General features: G+C 41.0%; 1 protein-coding gene across 2 annotated transcripts in view; it reads left to right on the top strand.

Annotated features, from left to right (window-relative positions):
• ACOT12 (acyl-CoA thioesterase 12) overlaps positions 1 to 16,392 on the top strand; it is a 76,004-nt gene that overhangs the window by 30,498 nt on the left and 29,114 nt on the right. For both annotated transcript variants that reach the window (XM_073582057.1, XM_073581971.1), the window contains 3 exons: positions 9,534 to 9,669; positions 11,148 to 11,304; positions 11,709 to 11,828. In XM_073582057.1, the coding sequence (XP_073438158.1) occupies positions 9,534 to 9,669; positions 11,148 to 11,304; positions 11,709 to 11,828 (413 nt within the window). The remainder of the gene's footprint in view (positions 1 to 9,533; positions 9,670 to 11,147; positions 11,305 to 11,708; positions 11,829 to 16,392) is intronic.

Below are 16,392 nucleotides of genomic sequence, written 5' to 3'. Positions count from 1 at the left end.
CAGCCGTGAATCATGCAGCCTCGGTGATTCACACACATTATTTGAGCATGCCTGAGATACTCTAACACCAGAGCATGCTCAGATAACATTATGAGTATGTTAGCGCATCACTAGTTATGATGTTGTACAATAAAAAATTATTAGATTTTTATGGCTAACATGCCACCAAAATATATGTAAATACCTTCATGCCCAAAAAGACAAAAGTATTCTAAGAGTGATAATTTTTAGAGTTGGCCAATAAAGTTATTTTTGCAGCTTTCAGAGCACAGAGGCTCCTTCGTCTGGCAGGTTTACAAATGAAGTACTAAAGCAAGAACGTGACATACTTAAATTCAAAAATTTTTCATAACCTTGGCTTGTCTCTAGTAGGCATCAGTAGTAAGGGGGCTGTATTACTCGTCAAAAAGAAATCTGACAGGTACCACGCCCCTATCAAAGTGTATCAAACACGCCCCTTTTATACAATTTGATATCAAATTGTTATAAAAGGTATGTGTTTGATACACTTTTATACAATTTGATATCAAATTGTATATAAAAAGGTATTATAGGACAAAATATTTATATGTCCAATTATTTTCTCTTTTATAGGACTTTTAATAAAGTAGAATAAAAGGATCGTGATTGAATCACTTTTAGATCAATCGCTATTGTTTGATATAAAAGGTTGTGTTTGATACGCTTTTATATGACCAATAAAGGACCCTTTTATATCCTTTTTATACTTTAATTAGTATCGGTTCATTGGGCATATTATGTATATGGCCAATATTTTAATAAAGGAATCAAATGTTTGCCTTTTATAGACATTTTATACTTTAATTAGTATCGATGCAATGGGTGTATTATTTATATGGTGAATATTTTAATAAAGGAAACATTTTATTCGAATTGTAAATAAAAATGAGAGACGCCATTTTTATGAAAAATATAATAGTGTTTATTGAACAACAATCAAATACATTTTATAAAGCATTACATTTGACATTTACACTGTCATTTTAGAAGTACATTCAATTACATTTTATTTATCACACTGCACTGCAGTTAATCAAATCAAAATATATATAATACAGGACAGTATAAAGTGTTACAAAAAGCATTACATTCATATATAACAATTTGTATATTTAATATTATAAATATATACATCACATTTCTTATATAATAATTTAATGCATTACAATTGAACAGAACCAATGTTACATAGTGAGCCACATGGACTGTAGTAATGGAACAGTACTTTTTTTTTAGGCATCAGTGGCCCTTGTGTGATACCTAATGGTGAGAAGTGTAAAGGACGGATCGCCCGACTGGGGGTGGATAGGGCTCGAGGATTATACACGCCATCAGTTTCATTCATGGGCATTTTTAATTTATCTAAATGGACTCTAGTTGCGGAATTGCCCACAACTGTGGATGGCATATTTAACTCGGCCATAGCGTGCATAAATGTATTCCAGCCACTTGGTAAATTCCTGCCAGTAAGGGCATGGCTATGAGTTGTGTTACGCACCAAATCCAGCATATTAGAGCCGGGTATTACAGTTCCTTTGAAAATAAACTCACTTTTATCATTCCACGATGTAATATTTGTGTTTTGCAACATCTTGTTTAGTAGAAGTTCTGCATTCTTTTTATATTGTGGATTTACATGACTTACAATTTCATTGACAGCGGGGCTTTTATCAACGGGTGAATTTGACAATTGTTGGTGATCAGATTCTGGAGTGTTAATGATCTTTAAAGTTGATAGCTCCTTAGCATCTTGTTTAGCATGAACCAAGTATCTTTGCAGTACATCACTATATTTTTTAATTTTCACGTCATCCGGCATGTCACGACGCTGTAAAATCTCAATAATTTCACCATCAAGACGTTGGATAACGCTTTGGCGAATGTCTGTGATAGGGGGCCGAAGTTTGATTAGCTCCTGCTTGGGAACAAGATACATTTTCTCGGTATGTTCCATTATTTGCCGGCAAGCAGGCTTGTTATTATTGGGATTGCAAAGCCTAAAAGAGGACCTATAAAGCCACCAGTCTGCTTCAGTAGCTGCTTCTTTTTCTTTATGCTGTGAGATTTATTACTCATGGATTTTATAGCTTTTCGCCACTTTTTTTAGTATATTTTTTTGTCGCTCTTTCAGAGGGATTCGACCTTTTAAGATGTTTAATGCAATCTCCCCTATAGCTGTAATTAAATCATGACTCGCATTGCACAAAATAGATTTTCTGATAGAAGGTGGGGCCTTCACCAGTGCTTTTTAAGAGCTTCCAGTTACGCCGTATTCTCTCCGACATCTTTACAACACTATGGTCGCAGTGTAGAATGTCTGATTTTGTTTAAAATTCACTTTTTAGAAGTATTTTTCTTTTGAACATACACAGCTGGTAACGCTGGAGGAAACAGGTCCGTCCTCAAGCGAAGGTCCTCAGGGGTATCCGCTCTTAAGTCTAGCAACAAATACCCATAAGGCACCCGCGTGGCATCCTCAAAAGCTTCTAAGAAATAGCGTGTTTTTCCTGGATACATTTGTCGCGCTAGTGTTACAATTTGCAATTTATCCCGAGGGTTATTAAAAAGGACCATGTACTTTGTGTTTAAATTTATCGTGCGGCTTTTCTTTCCTTGACAAAATATGTTTTGTACCAGGTAGAAAATGCTGAGATTTCTGTGGTGGACATACTTGGTAAATGCTTTTTCTATTTCGCAGTTATCATTAGCACTCTCCATGAGATCGTCAACAATAGTCAAATTTACCTTTTCAGGAGGGAATAATTCATCTACGAATGTATGCGGCAGACCCTCCACAAATCTGATGAAGGGAAAAGAAAGAGAGATTTCATCATATAGTTTCTGCCAGCAGGAATAAAACCAAACAATATTATCAGGCTTATGAGAAAAATGAAGAGTGCTAGTGATAACTGCGAAATAGAAAAAGCATTTACCAAGTATGTCCACCACAGAAATCTCAGCATTTTCTACCTGGTACAAAACATATTTTGTCAAGGAAAGAAAAGCCGCACGATAAATTTAAACACAAAGTACATGGTCCTTTTTAATAACCCTCGGGATAAATTTCAAATTGTAACACTAGCGTGACAAATGTATCCAGGAAAAACACGCTATTTCTTAGAAGCTTTTGAGGATGCCAAGAGGGTGCCTTATGGGTATTTGTTGCTAGACTTAAGAGCGGATACCCCTGAGGACCTTCGCTTGAGGACGGACCTGTTTCCTTCAGCGTTACCAGCTGTGTATGTTCAAAAGAAAAATACTTCTAAAAAGTGAATTTTAAACAAAATCAGACATTCTACACTGCGACCATAGTGTTGTAAAGATCTCGGAGAGAATACGGCGTAACTGGAAGCTCTTAAAAACACTGGTGAAGGCCCCACCTTCTATCAGAAAATCTATTTTGTGCAATGCGAGTCATGATTTAATTACAGCTATAGGGGAGATTGCATTAAACATCTTAAAAGGTCGAATCCCTCTGAAAGAGCGACAAAAAAATATACTAAAAAAATGGTGAAAAGCTATAAAATCCATGAGTAATAAATCTCACAGCATAAAGAAAAAGAAGCAGCTACTGAAGCAGACTGGTGGCTTTATAGGTCCTCTTTTAGGCTTTGCAATCCCAATAATAACAAGCCTGCTTACCGGCAAATAATGGAACATACCGAGAAAATGTATCTTGTTCCCAAGCAGGAGCTAATCAAACTTCGGCCCCCTATCACAGACATTCGCCAAAGCGTTATCCAACGTCTTGATGGTGAAATTATTGAGATTTTACAGCGTCGTGACATGCCGGATGACGTGAAAATTAAAAAATATAGTGATGTACTGCAAAGATACTTGGTTCATGCTCAACAAGATGCTAAGGAGCTATCAACTTTAAAGATCATTAACACTCCAGAATCTGATCACCAACAATTGTCAAATTCACCCGTTGATAAAAGCCCCGCTGTCAATGAAATTGTAAGTCATGTAAATCCACGATATAAAAAGAATGCAGAACTTCTACTAAACAAGATGTTGCAAAACACAAATATTACATCGTGGAATGATAAAAGTGAGTTTATTTTCAAAGGAACTGTAATACCCGGCTCTAATATGCTGGATTTGGTGCGTAACACAACTCATAGCCATGCCCTAACTGGCAGGAATTTACCAAGGGGCTGGAATACATTTATGCACGCTATGGCCGAGTTAAATATGCCATCCACAGTTGTGGGCAATTCCGCAACTAGAGTCCATTTAGATAAATTAAAAATGCCCATGAATGAAACTGATGGCGTGTATAATCCTCGAGCCCTATCCACCCCCAGTCGGGCGATCCGTCCTTTACACTTCTCACCATTAGGTATCACACAAGGGCCACTGATGCCTAAAAAAAGTACTGTTCCATTACTACAGTCCATGTGGCTCACTATGTAACATTGGTTCTGTTCAATTGTAATGCATTAAATTATTATATAAGAAATGTGATGTATATATTTATAATATTAAATATACAAATTGTTATATATGAATGTAACGCTTTTTGTAACACTTTATACTGTCCTGTATTATATATATTTTGATTTGATTAACTGCAGTGCAGTGTGATAAATAAAATGTAATTGAATGTACTTCTAAAATGACAGCGTAAATGTCAAATGTAATGCTTTATAAAATGTATTTGATTGTTGTTCAATAAACACTATTATATTTTTCATAAAAATGGCGTCTCTCATTTTTATTTACAATTCGAATAAAATGTTTCCTTTATTAAAATATTCACCATATAAATAATACACCCATTGCATCGATACTAATTAAAGTATAAAATGTCTATAAAAGGCAAACATTTGATTCCTTTATTAAAATATTGGCCATATACATAATATGCCCAATGAACCGATACTAATTAAAGTATAAAAAGGATATAAAAGGGTCCTTTATTGGTCATATAAAAGCGTATCAAACACAACCTTTTATATCAAACAATAGCGATTGATATAAAAGTGATTCAATCACGATCCTTTTATTCTACTTTTATTCTACTTTATTAAAAGTCCTATAAAAGAGAAAATAGTTGGACATATAAATATTTTGTCCCATAATACCTTTTTATATACAATTTGATATCAAATTGTATAAAAGTGTATCAAACACAACCTTTTATATCAAACAATAGCGATTGATATAAAAGTGATTCAATCACGATCCTTTTATTCTACTTTTATTCTACTTTATTAAAAGTCCTATAAAAGAGAAAATAATTGGACATATAAATATTTTGTCCTATAATACCTTTTTATATACAATTTGATATCAAATTGTATAAAAGTGTATCAAACACATCCCTTTTATAACAATTTGATATCAAATTGTATAAAAGGGGCATGTTTGATACACTTTGATAGGGGCGTGGTACCTGTCAGATTTCTTTTTGACGAGTAATACAGCCCCCTTACTACTGGCATCACCCCATCCACTACATGACTTGTTATAACTCTTCAATGTTGTGCTCTTGTATCAGTAATTCATCAGTAATTCTGCTTGATGAAGGAGCCTCTGAGTTCTGAAAGCTGCAAAGATACGTTTTCTGGTTAGCCAATAAAGAGCACTCCGAGGATACTGTCTTTTTGGGTATAACTGTATTTATGTAAATACATCAGGAGTCCTTAATTTGATTTATTCTTAAAGTCAATTACATTTGGGGTTCATGCATCAAATTATCCAAACAAGGAAAGAATGTTTCCACATAAAAATGTAATGTTTTGCGCAAGAAAATTAGAAATGAAAACCAAGTACCTAAATGTCTTTTATGCAGAACGTCACAAAACTACATTATTTAACACCATAAGAATTATCCCCCTTTTTGCTTTGAATGTGCAAGTTGCGGTTAAAGGGGTTATTTTCTTATCCGGTTATATTAAAAGTATTGGATGTGTGTGTAATATATTTTGAAGAATTTGAGTTCTCCCAAATAGAGATTGCTAGTAGGCAGACATAATTAAACCCTATCAATAAGGTAACATCCACCATGAAATGGGCTAGTGCTTATTTCTGGATCTTAAGACTTTTTTTTTTTTTTTTGGATGGGGTCAGACACCGCTTCCATTATGCTGTATAAGCAATTTTCTAAGGCACTTCACATATTTAGAACAGCCTGGCTACAGCATAGTATGGTGACCACAGGGCTCCTGATGGGCAAGTCTACCTGTGAATCTGCCAGACCGCAGGTTGCAATCTTTAAATTTGAGAAAACTGATATAAGGACATTACCAAAAAGAGAGAACTATACTGTGTGTAAAATAATCAGTGAACATCTTCATAAAAAACTGAATGAAAGACTAAGTAGTCACCCATAAACTACTAGGACAACCCCTTCTTGAACTAAATGTTTAGCCCCGATTTAAAATAAAAAACCCTATACTCTCCTCCCGTGTCGATGCCATTCTAGCGGTGTTGGCACTTGCAGTCCCGGGGCTGTTGTGCGGTTGCACGACACTTGGTGCCTGAAGCCCAATCAGCGCTGGTGTCATGGTCTCTGCCTTCGTACGGATTGAACATGAAGAGGAAGTCTGGGCTGTCGCTGAACACTGACTTACTTTTTATGTTCAATTCATGTGAAGGTGGAGACAGTGACCAAATAGCTGATTGGTCGCTGGGCACCATGTGTCACAACACCGCACGATAGCCAGGGCTACCACTAGGAATTTCAGGGCCCCATATTGGCAAAAATTTTTGGGTCCCTTTGAGACTCTGCCCTACCTCCACTCCAGCTCCTCCTCCACACCCCTCGAACCTTCCAGTCCCATCGTCCACTCTTGGAAAAACTAATCTTCTGCACCACGTCCTCACCAATCTGATATTAACAGTTCCCATCAAACGCCAGATCATATACATAGCCAGCAGCTTTTGTTTTGCCCAAAAGAATTTTTAAGCCGCCACCACGCCAAGGTAGACTCTTTTGAACGAGCTCTACTCTAACCTATTTAGCATTTCTTAAAATATCAAATACTCTTTTTAGGTATATTTTTCTTTTTCTTTAAGGGAATGAGTCACATTTTTTTTAGATTGACCAATAATACCACATATACAAGGGAGAAATACAGCCTCACCATGACCAGATCGCATATTATCACCACAGTGACCGAATACTACCACATACAAGGAAAAAATACCTCCACATCATGACCTGACCACATGTTACCATGGCATAGTGACAGAATAATACCACATACAGGGAACAAATACCACCACACCATCACCAGACCATATATTACAACCACATAGTGATCGAATACTACAATACAGATCATTAATTAAAAAAAAATAACAAATACTAATGCCATTATACACAGGAGCTTTGTATATAGTGTCAGTGTACAGGTAATACAGGGATAACTGGTGACATTATACACAGGAGCTCTGTATATAGTGTACAGTGTATATTGTCAGTGTACAGGTAACACACTCTTCAGTGATGTCTCTAGCTGAAGTCCTTCACCTTTGCTTTTCTTTTTCATGCAGCGCAGACCACCACCATTTCTTCCAGCCAGGGCTTGTCTCTACATAAAATAAAACATTGTTATCTAGAGCACCGCTTCCAGAGCACATCCTCCCACTTTTTTCCCTTCTACACTACACAGCTGAATACAGATGTACACCCACCATTAATATATAATTAGTTATGCAATCCACCATTCCAAATATAAATTATAATCCACCACTGTGCCCCCCCAACTATAGCCATTTTTCCCACATAATAAATATATACATTAATTAGCCCCTGTACTCTTTCCCCCAATTAATTACCAGTCACTGCATACTCAATGCCCCCACTATGTGCCTCCCGCTCCACCAATTCATTATATTTACATGCCCCTTCCTCCCCAATTTGTTGTCATGTCTTCTCTCTCACACTTCACCCTCTAATTCATTATCAACTCCTCTCCCCCCACATTCAATACTTTTATTCCTACCACCCTCAAAATTCATCATTATTTGCTCTCCCCAGGTCCTCATTTGCGCTCCCCATCCCCCACCTTAACTTCAATTCAATTGCTGTCCCCCATCCCTCACCCTCAATTCATCATTTGCAGTCCCCCTTCCACCCTCACTTCATCATTCGCAGTCCCCCTTCCACCCTCACTTCATCATTCGCTGTCCCCCGTTCTCCCCCACTTCATCATGTGCAGTTCTCGTCCCCTCCCTCACATGATTTGCAGCCCCCCTTCCTCATGTGCAGTCCCCTCTCATCTTCTCCTAACCAATTTAATTCATTTTCTAAAGAGGAAAAAAAAAAACATTTTACATACTTATCTCATAAGCAATCCACAGCAGGCGCAGCTCCGCTTCTGGTCACAGTATCCCCATATATGTCGGCGCGTACGCGATGGCGTCATCACGTATGCGCCGACTCCTGACCAGAAGTCCAGGGAGGGTGGAGGGAGTAGGAGCTGCGCAGCCGTCAAGATTAGGCGGCTGTGCACAGCTCCAAGAAAGCTCCTGACACAGACGTGTGTGCCACAGGCTCACAGTGCACAGCACATTAGTGCATGATGGGGCCCGTTGGGCAGAAGCACAAGAGGCGGGGCCCTGTAGGCTCCCCTGTGTGCTGCTGCTCATTGGACCCCATACAGAAGTAAGGGCAATAATGCCCTGATGGCAGCCTTGACGAGCTCCGGTACAGCGACTCCTGACAACTTTGGAACTGCGCTGGCACAGGAAGTGAGTATAGTTTTTATTTTATTGGGGCCAAACATTTAGTTCTAGAAATTGTGCTCCTAGTAGTGGTATGAAGATTGCAGAAGGTTTATTTTCAAGATGAAATTTTGTAGTTACGTAAAGACTATTCTGAACTAGTAATGCAAACACATGAGCGTCTTAAGGCCTGTTTCCCACTTCCGTATTTTGACGTCAGTCAAAATCCGCCAGCTTTAGAAAAAAACGGATTTGCCCCTTATTTGGCGAATCCGTTTTTCCCCCCATAGTCTTGCATTAGCGGCGGATTTTGCCTGACGGTCGTCCGTTGCATCCGTCCGTTAGAATTTTTAGTCTCTCTCGCCCTTAGCAACTTCGGCGGATCCGTTTTTTGCATCTTTGGCGGATTTCAACTGATCACAAAAAAGGAAATGTGAAACAGGCCTAACATGGCTGACATACGCAGAATGAGAAAGAAGCGAGGGGTTACTCACATCACAACTAGAGAGGGAGGACAAACTTCTAAAGGGCAAACCTTATCAGTGCAACAGCAAAAAATATAATGCTGTAGGATTCCCCAGTTGTGAGACATGGCAGGGTTCTAGTACATGGCTCTTCATTGCCCAGGAGAGGCGTTAAAAAATGCCCCCACAATCAGTGTGCAGCCTCTCTATATGGTTGTGTGTCCAAACCGTCTCCGTTGTGGAGATCTGCGGTAACCTACTAGGCACACGACAGCCGCCTGGTCTTAAGGCATTATGCAACAAGTTATTAATCTGTCTAAATTTTATTGCTGTTATTTGGAATAAAATGTTATCACATCTTTTTTACAGGTTAATCTAAAACCAGTGAGGCTTCAGGGTGCGCAGGATCACTTGGAGTACAGCCTGGCAGCGGAGAGGAGGCGTATACGACTTTATCATGAAGACTCCTATAACAATCTGATGGAAGATGGCTGCAGCTTTTATGGTTTGTAAGATAAATGTGTTTAACAATATGATCACATGGAAAAATAAGTAAAGTGACCTTGTGCAATGGAGCCACTGTATACCTACTTCCATTATTAACATCTTTATTATCCCTCACTCCCCCTTCAAAATATTGACCCTTGATTAGTTTCTTCGAGATAATTATGGTAGTTAGTTGTATTCTAAACCACTCTTTTCTACTTTAGTCTTTGAAAACAAATGGGATGGCCGAAGGCCCCTATTCAATTTTTATATGGGGGGCCCCTAGCTTTTGTTAAACATAATGTATTGGAACTTTTGAGCAGGTTTGTAGTGTTACTTATGATGCAGAAACAATGCAGTGCAAGTACTTGGTGCACATTGCGTTTCCTTTTATCAACTTCTTGAACTTGCGCACATGCAGTCAGATTCAGTCGTATGACTTTTCAGGGATCTTAATCCTCAGAACACCTGCGCAGGTCTGCAAAACTAAGTGCATAGATATTATATATAATATACCGTATATTTTTTAAGGAAGTTCTGTTTCGTCAGACTAAGCCTCCTCCACCCCCCCATCACAAGCTAAAGGTATCTAATCCTCTTTCAGTATCCTTTTACCCTCTCCTTTTTTGCACAGCCTTTTCATGGTATCAACACTACTTGCATAGTGGACATCCACCCTCAATTTGAGTCTGTCTGCTCTAAACTCTAGATGTGTAATTCACCGTGAATTTGATTATTCACTATGTATCTAAATGTTGAGGAATATGATGGCGCTATATAAGCAAAACATAATAATTTTCCACTATAGAAATTTCCATACAGTTGTATTGGATTGGAATATGGTCTTCCAATTTTCCCAAAGTGATGCCACTCTGCTCCATGGAGTGTACCTGGCACCACAACTAGGCCCTAGTCAAATGAATGCTGTATGACTAATTCCAGAAGCGGAGTTTAGAGGAAAGCAGATCCTTTTTCTAATCTAGTACAACTCTTAATATAGAACATTATTGCATCTTTTAAGTTTTTTTTATTTCCAAAGAAATGTTAACTTGTTATAAAATGTGAATATATTATGGTTGTCCAAACTGCGGTGATCACGGTCGTTTTCGCAGCTCATGTTATAGAGGAGTCTGTCGCATGTATTTACTCCCGTGTATTAAATTTCTAGAATGCAAAATTGGTACAAAAATAAGATGGATAATGCATTATTCAAAGGCATGGCTTAAGGCTCTTGCCTCCTGCCTGCTATGTGCCATTAAAATGCTGCTGTTTTCTTATGCACCCTCAGGGTGCACACGACTGCCCTCTCCTCCTCCTATAGCGATGCCCCTGGCAACCTTGTTGCATAAGGCAGAATATGCACAATGTCTATATAGTACACAATCTTATGTATACGGCATGAATTGACCTGAATATTCACCGTGTAAGCGAGGGTGTAGAATGTTTTCAATACATTTGTTTTGTTCCACTTCCCATTATTGTCTTTCCTACTTTTAGATGCAGACTGGGAAAAAGACGACAACAAGATCTCTACAGACTGCACTCGCGTGGAAAGTATAGAACTGGTTCTTCCACCCCATGCAAACCATCAGGGAAATACGTTCGGGGGGCAAATCATGGCATGGATGGAAACTGTAGCCAACATCTCTGCGAGGTGATAAGCTGGGAGATTTTGGAAGTTTTTTTTTTTTTAAATTGAATTGCTAAATCCAGAGTGCATGATTACCGAAAACTTACAATGTCTTTGGCCACAGTATTTTCATCAGTGGTGACCCAACCTTTGGGACCCCTATGATCTTAGAAATGAAGGGACAGCAGTGCTATATATTTTGCACATTATACAATATTTTTTTTTTTTTTTACCTTGGCAATCTGAAGCACGGCTGCATTCAGATGCAGCACGGTGACCACTCTGCCCCATGATTCTTCGGATGGGTAAAAGTCCCAACGGTGAAAGTTAGAGCGCCGTATGCCAGTCATTGAATGTCAGCTAGATTGGTCTTTTTTATAAAATGTATAGTTTTACTCGAGGCTTTTTTTTTTTCTTCTCCTCTACAGCCGTCTTTGTCGAACACATGCAATTCTGAAGTCTGTGGATATGTTCAAATTCAGAGGCCCATCCACTGTAGGAGACAGACTGGTGTTTAGGGCGATTGTGAATAACACATTTCAAAAAAGGTAATGTCAGACATTTAGAATAATTAGATGAGGAGCGAGTGCATAATCCAGCTATCAAAACTTTGATTTAGTATTGGTTTTGATTTCACTGAAAGTTTTTTTTTTTTTTTTTTTTTTTTTTTTTTTTCCCCCCACTACATTTCCATAATGGCCTTCACAAAATTGCATGAAATATTTTAAATGGTATAGTATGCATCCAAATTAATTTATCCGATCCTTAGAGGGGACAGTAGTTGGAGATGCATACTGAAAAAGTGGATCCTGTTGTTGAGTTTGTCCATTCTGCCCATTATTGTCATAATGTGGCTCAATAGCAGCTTAAAGGGAATCTGTCAACAGGTTTTTGCTGCCTCATCTGGCAGCAGCATGATATAGGAATAGAGATCCTGATTCCAGCAATGTGTCACTTTGTTTACTGGGTGCAGCAGTTGTGATACATCGGTCCTGATGAGGGGACGGGCTGGAGTCAGTCACTCCTGATTCATGAAGAGGTGTATGCATGCAGTCCCTGCTGGAGTAGTGAACACCATCCTCATCATAAATTTGATGAGCGGCAGTCCCCACGCCAGTGTCTAGCTCTGCCCACTTTGTAATCCAAAATAACACAATTCTAAATGTTGCAAAATTTCAATGCAGTCTTGTGCCAAAATTATGCATTTTGTAGTTGTTAATGCCAGAATACTGGTGTAAAACCTTTTGATAAATCTGGCATATTTACGACTGTCTAGTCTAAGGGCTGATTCATCAAAGAGCAGGAACTTCTATGATAAATCTGGTGCATTTAAGACTGTACAATTCTTCAACAGTTCAACCTTAGACTAGACAATGTTGATCAATATGACCAGGACCAACGTCGGTGTAAGGTACTAGCAGGAATGCGGGATGCAGTGACGAGCAGGAGGTAAAGCAAGAGTTAACGGGTGTTTTATAAAGAGTTGTTATAACAGTAGATACTCCACGCAGGGAGAGAGGTAATATAGATGAACAAGGGGTATCTCACAATAGAGCAAATAGTCATAAATTGGAAGGAGTAGTGGAGTCCTCCTGAGTGGTCGAGTCAGGTTGCATAGAGGAGAGCGATGGTGCATCAGTTCCCACTGCGGCAGATTCTTCAGGGACCCCGGGTCCTTGTTCTACTTGTCCATCCTCGGGCACTCGTTCAGAACTTTCTTCTTTTTCCTCTTCCACTACTGTAGGAGCTTTTTCGAGAGTTTCCGGTGCCTCTCCCACTTGAATGGGATCTTTTGATAGACAAGGCTGAAGCCTATTCTGGTGAACTATCCGAGTAGGAGAGCTTCCTTCTTTAGGCTGAATCTCATACACAGGCCCTTCGGAGCTGACTTGTCGCTTTACCCGATACAGGTCCTTTTCCCACCAATTTTCCAGTTTGTCCCGAGGATGTCTTTCTCGCACCAAGATGCGGTCCCTGGCCTGGAGATCTGTCCCCCCCCGTGGCGGTGTCTTCTAAGCATGCTCCAACTCCCGAAGCCTGGTCTGTACCAGACGATGCAAGATCTGCAGACAATGGCGATGTTACTGAAGCCAGGAGGACACCCCCGTCTGTGGGTAGTCCTCTTCTGGATCCAACGCCAGCTCGGTAATACCTTTCCCTGCATACCCGAATAAGAGGGTATAGGGAGTATAACCAGTGGTTCGGTGCACTCTATTGTTGTATACCCATACTAATTCTGATACATACTCAGGCCATTGGTCTTTCCAGTCCTCCACTAGGGTCCTCCGCAATTGAATTGGTGTCCGGTTGAATCGTTCACAGGCACTGTTACCCTGAGGGCAGTGGCGTAGCGTGGGGGGGGCGGGGGGGGCGGTCCGCCCCAGGCGGCACGTGTGTGGGGGCGGCGCGGCAGCAGAAGCAATTCCTCTCCTCTGTGGGAGAAGCGCGGAGCCTGGACTCACTGACTGTACATTTCGGCCTGCGGGGCTGTGCAGTGAGGGGGTAATGTAATGCAGCCTCTTCCCACCCTTCCTCCATCCTTCTCCTCCGCCTATCGAGAGTCTCTGTACCCCTGCTACCTAGCAGCTTCTCCCTCCTCTCCGCCTGGACCCTCAGTGAGCAGCGCTGCGCTGGGCAGAGGCAGTGCTGACGTCAGCCCCGCTGCACTGGAGGACTGTCATGGTGGGATGGTCGCGACTGCCAGGAATGTGATGCACACAAGGAGCCATGTTAGGAAGAGCCAAGCAGTGAGCTGGTGAGTGCGGGGCTGGGGTAAGGTGGTCTGCGGCTGCCCCCGGCGGCCCTGTGTGCAGGCAGCTGTCATCCTCATCACAGGCTGCGCTGGGTGTGTGTCTGCCTCCATTGTGTGCAGTTATGTGCCACCAACACCGCTGCCTGTGTCTCACCATGTGCAGCAGCGAAAGGATCTGTGCATGCAGCCACACTGTGTGTGTGTGTATGTACACTTATGTGTGTGTGTGTGTATGTACACTTATGTGTGTGTGTGTGTATGTACACTTATGTGTGTGTGTGTGTATGTACACTTATGTGTGTGTGTGTGTATGTACACTTATGTGTGTGTGTGTGTATGTACACTTATGTGTGTGTGTGTGTGTGTATGTACACCTGTGTGTGTGTGTGTGTGTATGTCTGTGTGTGTATGTATACACCTGTGTGTGTGTACACCTGTGTGTGTATGTATACACCTGTGTGTGTGTACACCTGTGTGTGTGTGTGTACACCTGTGTGTGTATCCACCTATGTGTGTGTACACCTGTGTGTGTGTGTGTGTACACCTGTGTGTGTGTATCCACCTATGTGTGTGTACACCTGTATTTGTGTATGCCTGTGTGTGTGTGTGTGTCTGTGTGTGTGTGTACGCCTGTGTGTGTCTGTGTATATACACCTATGTGTGTGTGTATGCCTGTGTTTGTGTATGCCTGTGTGTGTGTGTGTGTACGCCCGTGTGTATCCACCTATGTGTGTATGTACACCTATGTGTGTGTGTACACCTGTGTGTGTGTATCCACCTATGTGTGTGTATGTATACACCTGTGTGTGTGTACGCCTGTGTGTGTATCCACCTATGTGTGTGTACACCTGTTTGTGTATGCCTGTGTGTGTGTCTGTGTGTGTGTGTATACACCTGTGTGTGTGTGTGTGTGTCTGTGTGTGTGTATATACACCTATGTGTGTACGCCTGTGTGTGTGTCTGTGTCTGTGTGTGTGTGTATACACCTGTGTGTGTACGCCTGTGTGTGTGTCTGTGTATATACACCTATGTGTGTGTGTGTATGTATACACCTGTGTGTGTGTACGCCTGTGTGTGTGTGTCTGTGTATATACACATGTGTGTGTATGCCTGTTTGTGTATGCCTGTGTGTGTGTATACACCTGTGTGTGTATATACACCTATGAGTGTGTGTATGCCTGTGTTTGTGTATGCCTGTGTGTGTGTGTCTGTGTATATACACCTATGTGTGTGTGTGTATGTATACACCTGTGTGTGTGTGTGTGTCTGTGTATATACACATATGTGTTTGTGTATGCCTGTGTGTGTGTATACACCTGTGTGTGTGTATACACCTGTGTGTGTATATACACCTATGAGTGTGTGTATGCCTGTGTTTGTGTATGCCTGTGTGTGTGTGTGTCTGTGTGTATACACGTGTGTGTGTGTGTGTATACACGTGTGTGTGTGTGTGTGTGTGTGTGTGTATACACCTATGTGTGTGTGTATGCCTGTGTGTGTGTGTCTGTGTGTGTGTGTATACACCTGTGTGTGTACACTCTGCGCATGTGTCAGCACAGCAGCAGCTCTGCTTTCCTAGGTTTTCTGTCCCGTCCTGGCACCGTAGCAGCTGCAGAGGCTCCGCCCTATTGATGCTCCCGGGAGGAGGAAAGAATATGGCGGTGCTGCTGCCCCGGCTGGGAGCGAGAGGAAAAGGGTAGGACAGTACTGCACGGGGTGAGGTGGGATACTGGGGAGCATGGTATGGGGGCGATTTGTGGGAGAGGCTGCTGGGTGCACCGCGGCCATTACCGGAGAATGCACCACCAACATCTGTACGGGAGAAGCCACAGACAGCTGTCACATGCCACATAGACATCACACCACAGGTGTCCTAATACAATAATCATCCCCCATATAAGTGTTCTCGTACATCCCCCCATATATACGTGTCCTCGTACATCCCCCTATACGTGTCCTCGTACATCCCCCCCCATATATACGTGTCCTCGTACATCCCCCATATCCATATATACGTGTCCTCGTACATCTCCCCCTATACGTGTCCTCGTACATCCCCCCATATACGTGTCCTCGTACATCTCCTCCCCATATATTTTCTGTTTTTTTCTGTCACATTATTAAAAATTATTATTAAAAAAAGCCATTAGGTCTTCATCCAGCATCATCAAGCTAATACATACATATATATATAGAGAGAGAACTGCAAGAAGATGAAAGTCTAGAAATGTAGAAATAATAACAGCAGAGTTAGTAGCAGACTAAAAATTAGATCTTTGAGTGTAGTGTGGGCTCTCCTGATGCTTCCGGATGATCATCGACCAAAGGGGCGGCAAATTTTTCGACCGCCCCGGGCGCCA

The sequence above is a fragment of the Dendrobates tinctorius genome, unplaced genomic scaffold (assembly GCF_039654945.1).
Source record: "Dendrobates tinctorius isolate UK_male_01 unplaced genomic scaffold, ASM3965494v1 ptg000003l, whole genome shotgun sequence".
NCBI lineage: Eukaryota > Metazoa > Chordata > Amphibia > Anura > Dendrobatidae > Dendrobates > Dendrobates tinctorius.
This window is presented reverse-complemented; position numbering and strand designations above follow the sequence as displayed.